Below are 10,542 nucleotides of genomic sequence, written 5' to 3'. Positions count from 1 at the left end.
AGTATCATCTTTTGATACTGGTAATGGCTCGAAAGGGCCACCACTTACGGGCTATTCATGCCCGTGCCACCTCTTGGGTGGCTTAATCTTCATCAATCGGTACTAACATTCTGTAGCGGCGTACTGCCCACCAGGAGAGTATCTGCCACTCTAAGCAAAATTAAGGAGGAGTTGTAATCTAGATTTATCGGTGTTGTTGGATATATCTCAAGTCTGTATTTCACTCTTCTGATTTACGAGAGTGCAGGCAGTAGAGCTCAGCAGTAAACAAGAGGGTACGGTACAAGCATTATTTTTCAAGGAGAAAAGTGTATGATTTCAGGAAGCTTGTGATTTTCAGGCTTCTGATTTTCAGGCTTCTGATTTTCAGGAGGCTTCTGATTTTCAGGCTTGTGATTTTCAGGCTTCTGATTTTCAGGCTTCTGATTTTCAGGCTTCTGATTTTCAGGCTTCTGATTTTCAGGCTTCTGATTTTTAGGAGGTTTCTGATTTTCAGGCTTCTGATTTTCAGGAGGCTTCTGATTTTCAGAAGGCTTCTGATTTTTAGGAGGTTTCTGATTTTCAGGCTTGTGATTTTCAGGCTTCTGATTTTCAGGCTTCTGATTTTCAGGAGGCTTCTGATTTTCAGGCTTGTGATTTTCAGGCTTGTGATTTTCAGGCTTGTGATTTTCAGGCTTCTGATTTTCAGGCTTCTGATTTTCAGGAGGCTTCTGATTTTCAGGCTTCTGATTTTCAGGCTTCTGATTTTCAGGAGGCTTCTGATTTTCAGGCTTCTGATTTTCAGGCTTCTGATTTTCAGGAGGCTTCTGATTTTCAGAAGGCTTCTGATTTTCAGGAGGCTTCTGATTTTCAGGCTTCTGATTTTCAGGCTTCTGATTTTCAGGAGGCTTCTGATTTTCAGAAGGCTTCTGATTTTCAGGCTTCTGATTTTCAGGCTTCTGATTTTTAGGAGGTTTCTGATTTTCAGGTTTCTGATTTTCAGGCTTCTGATTTTCAGGAGGCTTCTGATTTTCAGAAGGCTTCTGATTTTTAGGAGGTTTCTGATTTTCAGGCTTGTGATTTTCAGGCTTCTGATTTTCAGGAGGCTTCTGATTTTCAGGCTTCTGATTTTCAGGAGGCTTCTGATTTTCAGGCTTGTGATTTTCAGGCTTGTGATTTTCAGGCTTGTGATTTTCAGGCTTCTGATTTTCAGGCTTCTGATTTTCAGGAGGCTTCTGATTTTCAGGCTTCTGATTTTCAGGCTTCTGATTTTCAGGAGGCTTCTGATTTTCAGGCTTCTGATTTTCAGGCTTCTGATTTTCAGGAGGCTTCTGATTTTCAGAAGGCTTCTGATTTTCAGGAGGCTTCTGATTTTCAGGCTTCTGATTTTCAGGCTTCTGATTTTCAGGAGGCTTCTGATTTTCAGAAGGCTTCTGATTTTCAGGCTTCTGATTTTCAGGAGGCTTCTGATTTTCAGGCTTCTGATTTTCAGGAGGCTTCTGATTTTCAGGAGGCTTCTGATTTTCAGGAGGCTTCTGATTTTTAGGAGGTTTCTGATTTTCAGGCTTCTGATTTTCAGGCTTCTGATTTTCAGGCTTCTGATTTTTAGGAGGCTTCTGATTTTCAGGCTTCTGATTTTCAGGCTTCTGATTTTCAAGCTTCTGATTTTTAGGAGGCTTCTGATTTTCAGGAGACCTTTAGATCATAATGGAGGCACGTTAGTCTGTATTGAAACATAAGGATTCAGGAAACTTCAGAAAGCCTATTGGTCCATACGAGGCAGCTCCTATTGGTCCATACGAGGCAGCTCCTATTGGTCCATACGAGGCAGCTCCTATTAGTCCATACGAGGCAGCTCCTATTGGTCCATACGAGGCAGCTCCTATTAGTCCATACGAGGCAGCTCCTATTTAAATCCACCAAAACTAGTTTCAAGCCTTCAAACTAGGCTTGTAACAGTCAAGTGACCCCTCGTCTATTACATTACCGGGTAATCTGTTCCGCTGATTAACAATGGTGTTTCCAAGCCAGTATTTACTTAATATAAATTCCAACACGGACTCGAATGTAGATGGAATACATGTAAGATTTTTGAACACCAATGTCGACAAGAATAATGGGAAAGGTTTTAACACAATATACAGAGATATTAGAAAGAACTTTTTCAGTGTCAGAGTGGTTGACAAATGGAATGCATTAGGAAGTGATGTGGTGGAGGCTGACTCCATACACAGTTTCAAGTGTAGATATGATAGAGCCCAATAGGCTCAGGAACCTGTACACCTGTTGATTGACAGTTGAGAGGCGGGACCAAAGAGCCAGAGCTCAACCCCCGCAAGTACAACTAGGTGAGTACAAGGGCGTAAGAACGTAAGGATAAGCTACGGCAAGATTTGCCATGCTAGGGCAGATCTAGCAGTTGTGGGAGTACCACAACTGCTATCTAGCAGATAGCAGTTGTGGTTATCTTGAGAGGTTATCTTGAGATGATTTCGGGGCTTTAGTGTCCCCGCGGCCCGGTCCTCGACCAGGCCTCCACCCGCCAGGAAGCAGCCCGTGACAGCTGACTAACACCCAGGTACCTATTTTACTGCTAGGTAACAGGGGCATAGGGTGAAAGAAACTCTGCCCATTGTTTCTCGCCGGCGCCCGGGATCGAACCCAGGACCACAGGATCACAAGTCCAGCGTGCTGTCCGCTCGGCCGACCGGCCCCCCTAAGTGGTAGTTGAGGATTGGAACGTTTTAGAAGTATTAAGATCGGGAGCGGTCCTGGGCTGGTCCTCTTAAAAATAACGTCACTTTTGGCTCGTATGCGCGGCGCTATGGCCAAATTTGGACGTAATTTGAAATTAAATCAACTCACAAAAGTGACGTAGGGAGCCGGTCGGCCGAGCGGACAGCACGCTGGACTTGTGATCCTGTGGTCCTGGGTTCGATCCCAGACGCCGGCGAGAAACAATGGGTAGAGTTTCTTTCACCCTATGCCCCTGTTACCTAGCAGTAAAATAGGTACCTGGGTGTTAGTCAGCTGTCACGGGCTGCTTCCTGGGGGTGGAGGCCTGGTCGAGGACCGGGCCGCTGGGACACTAAAGTCCCGAAATCATCTCAAGATAATCTCAAGATAACGTACTGATCTACCTGGCAGAGATGCAAATATGATAATATGGAGACCAGACCACACACTAGAAGTTGAAGGGACGACGACGTTTCGGTCCGTCCTAGACCATTCTCAAGTCGACTGAGAATGCATATGATAACTTATCGCCTGCATATGATAATATGGAATTAGGCTTCGTCCCTAGCTGATAACCAGCGGTGTGAGGCGGTCAGGATAAGAACAAAGAACATAAGAACATAAGAACAAAGGCAACTGCAGAAGGCCTGTTGGCCCATACGAGGCAGCTCCTATTTATAACCACCCAATCCGCACTCATATACCCGTCCAACCCACGCTTGAAACAATCGAGGGACCCCACCTCCACCACGTTACGCGGTAATTGGTTCCACAAATCAACAACCCTGTTACTGAACCAGTATTTACCCAAGTAACAAATAAGAAATATTTTCCGTTAGGTAGAGTTCATTGGAAGAGAGTAATAATTACCACGATAAACAGTGGTTGATTAAGACAGTAATTAGGAAACTAATAAGCGGAAATTGCTTGGGTAATTAGCCCCTGGGGCAAGGGGTATGCTGTATGTCTTTGAGGAAGCGGTAATTTTAGGAAAACACTGAATGCATAAATTCTAGAGGATAAAAACGATAATTAAAGTGAATTATAAGGAGGTATTTTTTATATTTATTTATTTAGGGGGGGAGCCGGTCGGCCGAGCGGACAGCACGCTGGACTTGTGATCCTGTGGTCCTGGGTTCGATCCCAGACGCCGGCGAGAAACAATGGGTAGAGTTTCTTTCACCCTATGCCCCTGTTACCTAGCAGTAAAATAGGTACCTGGGTGTTAGTCAGCTGTCACGGGCTGCTTCCTGGGGGTGGAGGCCTGGTCGAGGACCGGGTCGCGGGACACCAAAAAGCCCCGAAATCATCTCAAGATAACCTCAAGAGAGGTGTAGAGGGTGAAGGAGGTGTAGCTAGGTGTGTAGGAGTGTAGGTGTGTAGGAGTGTAGGGGTGTAGGAGTGTAGGAGTGTAGGGGTGTAGGTGTGTAGGGGTGTAGGTGTGTAGGAGTGTAGGGGTGTAGGGGTGTAGGAGTGTAGGGGTGTAGGAGTGTAGGGGTGTAGGGGGTGTAGGAGTGTAGGGGTGTAGGGGTGTAGGTGTGTAGGAGTGTAGGGGTGTAGGGGTGTAGGAGTGTAGGGGTGTAGGAGTGTAGGGGTGTAGGGGTGTAGGAGTGTAGGGGTGTAGGAGTGTAGGGGTGTAGGGGTGTAGGAGTGTAGGGGTGTAGGTGTGTAGGAGTGTAGGTGTGTAGGAGTGTAGGGGTGTAGGGGTGTAGGAGTGTAGGGGTGTAGGGGTGTAGGAGTGTAGGGGTGTAGGTGTGTAGGAGTGTAGGTGTGTAGGAGTGTAGGGGTGTAGGGGTGTAGGAGTGTAGGGGTGTAGGGGTGTAGGAGTGTAGGAGTGTAGGTGTGTAGGAGTGTAGGGGTGTAGGGGTGTAGGAGTGTAGGGGTGTAGGGGTGTAGGGGTGTAGGGGTGTAGGTGTGTAGGAGTGTAGGGGTGTAGGAGTGTAGGGGTGTAGGAGTGTAGGAGTGTAGGAGTGTAGGGGTGTAGGTGTGTAGGGGTGTAGGTGTGTAGGGGTGTAGGAGTGTAGGGGTGTAGGAGTGTAGGAGTGTAGGAGTGTAGGGGTGTAGGAGTGTAGGAGTGTAGGAGTGTAGGGGTGTAGGAGTGTAGGAGTGTAGGAGTGTAGGGGTGTAGGGGTGTAGGAAACTAGGAGTCGCGTAGACAGGTGAAAGTATGATCTATTAACTGTAGATAATATTTCACAATAGATAGTGAAGGGACGACGACGTTTCGGTTCGTCTTGGACCATTCTCAAGTCGATCCACAATCGACTTGAGAATGGGCCAGGACGGACCGAAACGTCGTCGTCCCTTCACCTTCTAGTGTGTGGTCTGGTCAACATACTTCAGCCACGTTATTGTGACTCCTCGCCTGCATTTTACAATAGAGTTTGCTAGACTTAATCAACATTTACGCAAGCACTTGCCTAACCTGAACTTCTTTCCGTAATCATGGCGACATTTTTTCATTTATTTACAGTTTATGAGCCCCAAAGTACTACGAGATTGTTCGTAACAATAATAACTTATAATAATAATAATGAAGAGAAACTAAGGGAACTTCATCTCATGTCGCTGGAAGACAGAAGAGTTAGGAGAGACATGATCACCGCATACAAGATTTCCAGAGGACTTGATAGAGCAGATAAAGTCAGTTTATTTACAATGGGTGGTACAAGTCCAAGGGGGGGACACAGGTCGAAACCGAGTTCCCAAATGAGCCATTGAGACATTAGCAAGAACTTTTTGACTGTCAGAGTTGTTAACAAATGGATTGCACTAACCAGAGACGTGGTGAAGGTGTACGAATAACGATTGATAAAGATTAAGCCACCCAAGAGGTGGCACGGGCATGAATAGCCCGTAAGGGTACGAATAACAGTGTCTTCATATATATATATTTCTTAAGTCTTATATGACTGAAAACTCCATACCCCAGAAGTGGCTCGAACCCAGACCGCCAGGAGCACAATGCAACTGGTGTACATGGTACCTTAACCGCTTGACGATCAGTGACCGTACAAAAGACGATGGTAGCCGAGGCTATTTCACGGGAGACATCTCCCGTCACGCAGGGTGCATTCGCACCTCCACAGATTTCCAGTATCAGCTCTTGATACTGGTAATGGCTCAAAAGGGCCACCACTTACGGGCTATTCATACCCGTGCCACCTTTTGGGTGGCTTAATCTTTATCAATCATCAATCTATTTGGGGATAAGTGGCATATTTTAACCCTTCCTCACAACCATCTTCATCAATCAATCAATCGATCTGTGGAGGTGCGACTGCACCCTGCGTGACGGGAGATGTCACGATTGATTGATAAAGATTAAGCCACCCAAGAGGTGGCACGGGCATGAATAGCCCGTAAGTGGTGGCCCTTTTGAGCCATTACCAGTATCAAGAGCTGATACTGGAGATCTGTGGAGGTGCGACTGCACCCTGCGTGACGGGAGATGTCTCCCGTGAGATGTCACGCAGGGAGCGTGACATTTATAGGAGCTGCCTCGTATGGGCCAATAGGCCTTCTGCAGTTGCCTTTGTTCTTATGTTCTTATGTATCTCCCGTGCCCCAAATAGTGAATATGTCATGTTAAATATACCAGAGTGGAGATGTGAGGTGTTCTTCTCATGTCTTAACATCAAAGTGTCGAGTCTTCTATGTCTTTCTCCCAAGACGACAACAGCAAAGATTAATCCTCAAGGCGACGTCGTACATTTTTAGGAAAGGTCAACTGATTTTTGCTGAGAGAAAAACAGGGAGAAGAATTACAACACAGTGTGGAAGGGAGATTGGCCTCGGGATTATGCCAGGGGATTGTTATATGGGGGTTAATTAGAAAGGGATTTATATAAGAGGGTTATAAGAACCTTGGGGAAAAAATATTATGGAGCTGGAGATGGGAAGCTGTGTGGCGAACCAGCCCATGATTATGGGAGATGATGGTGGCTAAAGATAAATAAATAAACGCATATATATATATATATATATATATATATATATATATATATATATATATATATATATATATATATATATATATTGAAAATGTAATAAGTTACTACGAAACGCGTTCAAGTGTCGCATCAGACTAGAAATAAATTAATATATATATATATATTAATTTATATATATATATATATATATATATATATATATATATATATATATATATATACACAATAAAGGAAAAAAAAAGGGAAGGGGGTGGTAGGAGAAAAGCACACAGAAACTGTATTGGAGGGGACCTACATTCCCTCCAATGCGTTATGTGTGATTTCCTCCGAGGCTATGGGTCCAGCCAGAGGTGGTACTCCCTTCCATATATATATATATATATATATATATATATATATATATATATATATATATATATATATATATGAAATTTTAATAAGATAAACTGAGTATTAATAATCTTACTCAAACTTTTTTTTAACTAATCAATGAAAAATGGATCCAAATTGTAAATGCTATTACAAATATTAATATTGTATCATTTGTGATTTGTACTGAAGTAGATTCAATAATGCTTCTATTGGAAATGATTTTACAATTAGTTGTCGAAGAATTCTCCCAATCTCCCAATTAGTTGTCTCCCAATCAATTTGGTGAACATTTTCTGGGAAATTAATGATTTGAGCATTGGAAAATTGGCCAATCTTTTACAGAATATTTATGCTGTAAAAAGTCTTTGGTTGTTTGACCTATATAGAATTAAAAATATTGTAATAAATTCTATATTTATTGCATTTAACATATGGAATGCACTGGAAATGCAATGCACTGGCTTGCATGGAATGCAAGCCACCTGTAGCAACCACAACTTTAAGGCTAGATACGTAAACACTTGATATATAACTCTATAAGAATATATAAGCACTGATAATCCAAGCCTATGTTGCAAGGGATCAACCAGAGATTCCGTCAACAAATCCACAAGGGCCGTGACAAGGATTCGAACCTACGTCCGGGAGCATCCCAGACACTGCCTTATCGACTGCGCTACGACAGGGTTAAAAAGAGTTGAAACCGAAGTTCTACTGAACTTCGTCCTGCGTCCGGATGCTCCCGGACGCAGGTTCGAATCCTCGTCACGGCCTTTGTGGATTTGTTCATTGGATACATCACGTTAATGTGATCTGTGTGTGTAGAGATTCCGTCACTTAAATGCTTATGAGTTGAGCAGTAATGAGCGAAACAATTTGTAGTATGTAGGCGATGAGTCACAATAACGTGGCTGAAGTATGTTGACCAGACCACACACTAGAAGTTGAAGGGACGACGACGTTTCGGTCCGTCCTGGACCATTCTCAAGTCGATTCTAGTTGTGATACATTTATCATTTTATAGTCCAATGGGTAGTGAACATTGCTGGGACGTCCTGGGATGTGAGTTCTATCAGGCTGTTGACCAGACCACACACTAGAAGTTGAAGGGACGACGACGTTTCGGTCCGTCTTGGACCATTCTCAAGTCGATTTTATTGTAGTAAAAAGACCAAGCAGCGAATTTAAAATATTGGAGACAGGGAATTTCTCGACAGAGGGAAAGGAAGATGGAGAGGCTGAGTGATTTTGGTCAAGTGGGAGATGTGGACTGGGAATAATAATAGCGAAGAGGAGCCGTGGAGTGCCACTTGGTGCCGTGGAGTGCCACTTGAAGTCACCACACACTCAGATTCCCAAGGTCTGATTGGCTAAATAAGGTATTCGGTTCTGAGTGTATTGGCTGCAAAGGCAGACTCAAGTGTTTATATTAATACTTGAGCGATAGTCAAGTTACGAAATAATTAATACCCCAGCTTTGACCTCTTATTTATTCCCTGATATTTGATATTCTATTCCCCTCCAATATTCTCCTAGCCATCATTCTCGGTCTCCTAGCCATCATTCTGTCTTCTATCCATCATTCTCTGTCTTCTAGCCATCATTCTCTGTCTTCTAGCCATCATTCTCTGTCTTCTAGCCATCATTCTCTGTCTTCTAGCCATCATTCTCGGTCTCCTAGCCATCATTCTCTGTCTCCTAGCCATCATTCTCTGTCTTCTAGCCATCATTCTTTCTCCTAGTCACCATTCTACCATTCTCGGTCTCCTAGCATTTCACTGTCTTCCTCATCTCCCTCAAGATCTATTCTTACTCTCATTCACTCTCTCTTGCCTACACTTCCTAACAAGCAACGCTGTTGCTTGTGGAATCTTACATGCAGTTCTCTGCGCAAGATCTTACGGTTCGGGTTAGTCACTCTTACACACTCAGCCACGATTTTGGTGCAAGATTCCTGGGGCCAGATTCACGAAAGCACTTACGAACCTGTCCATCTTTTCACAATCTTTGGCGGCTTTGTTTACAATTATTAAACAGTTAATTATCTCCGAAGCAACAGGAGGCTGTTTATAACAATAACAACAGTTGATTGACAAGTTTTCATGCCTTTAAACTGTATAATAAATGTAACCAAAGCCGTCAAAGATTGAGGAAAGTTGTACACGTTCGTAAGTGCTTGCGTAAGTGCCTTCGTGAATCTTGCCCCTGGATCTTGCGGGCGCGCGGAAGTCCCTGCTCTATTAAGCATGATCAGCAGAAAAGAATTGGAACTGCAAGATCCAATATGGATCTTGCCAAGGCTTGGAAAGATTGCAGTGTCTTAAGGATTATTTTTCTTGTTATGACTGAATGAATCTATTTGTATTTCCTGTGATATTTACTTCGTAATGTTATGAATATTTCATGATTTGGAGCGAGAATGAGTAATGTCTTATATCCTTGCAATTATCCATTTGGATTCGTTGGTATAAGGAAGGCGTCATTTGTTGGAGGTCTGCGTTAAATCCCCGGTGATCCTAGTGAGTGGGCACCGTTACTTTAATCCTGTTCTCATATCCTAACTTGAGTTTTCTCTTCGTATCCTAACTTATAATCTTGTCCTTGTATCTTCGTTTCAATCCCGTCCTTATATCCTAGCTTCAATTCTTTCCTCATATCCCAGTCTCAATGCTATCCTCATATCCTAGCTTCAGTTCTGTCCTGATATCCTATAGCTTCAATCCTGTCCCCATATCCTCTCCATGTGCTGGAGAATGATAATAGATAGATAGTTTATCGTGATAATTGTCTATTATACAATAGATACTGAGCAATGTGATCAAATGTCTATCGTCTATTTTCTTCTGTCGTTGGAAGTCCTGTGATGTTGACAGTTTCTTGTGATGATTCTCCCATATGTTGCCCTCAGCCTCCTGTGTTGGTGGAGTGCTACTCTCTCGCTCAAGCGCCAGCTTTACTCGGACCTCACTATTCACTCGTATACACGTTGCGGGCGAGTGCTAATTGGTTGGTTGGTGTTGGGCTTAAGGCCTATCAACCTCTGGAGGGTTATTAAGGCCACAATACCTTACTGACCAACCACCAAGTTTGGTGTTGGACTTAAGACCAATCAACCTCTGGAGGGTTATTAAGACCACCACAGCAGCTTACTGACCAACCAGCAAGTATACTTTCATACTGACTATACTCTAGTATTACACTAGGTATATGCATGCACTTAGAAGCATTGAACGTCTCTCGCAATATACATATGTCACATTGTATCTACATATACATATATGTATATATATTTATGACTATATGATTATATAACTGAAAACTCTACACCCCAAAAGGATTCGAACCCAGACAGCCAGGAGCACTATGCACCATGGCGTACCTAGTTCTTTAACCACTCGACCACCGTGACTGTTAAAAAAGACATTGGTAGCCGAGGCTATTTCCCCAACATCCCGACAGCACTTGGTGGTAAGCTTGGGCGTAGATATATCATCGAATCACC

At 43.5% G+C, this 10,542-nt stretch overlaps 1 protein-coding gene across 1 annotated transcript in view; it reads right to left on the bottom strand.

Annotated features, from left to right (window-relative positions):
- Positions 1–296: 296 nt before the first annotated feature.
- LOC123753454 (uncharacterized) overlaps positions 297–10,542 on the bottom strand; it is a 51,887-nt gene continuing 41,641 nt past the window's right edge. The window contains exon 3 of the mRNA XM_069316682.1: positions 297–1,674. Coding sequence (XP_069172783.1) covers positions 297–1,674 — 1,378 coding nt within the window. The remainder of the gene's footprint in view (positions 1,675–10,542) is intronic.

The sequence above is a fragment of the Procambarus clarkii genome, chromosome 84 (genome assembly GCF_040958095.1).
Source record: "Procambarus clarkii isolate CNS0578487 chromosome 84, FALCON_Pclarkii_2.0, whole genome shotgun sequence".
NCBI classification, from domain to species: domain Eukaryota; kingdom Metazoa; phylum Arthropoda; class Malacostraca; order Decapoda; family Cambaridae; genus Procambarus; species Procambarus clarkii.
The sequence above is the reverse complement of the archived record's forward strand: the minus strand, read 5'-3'. Positions and strand labels throughout refer to the sequence as shown.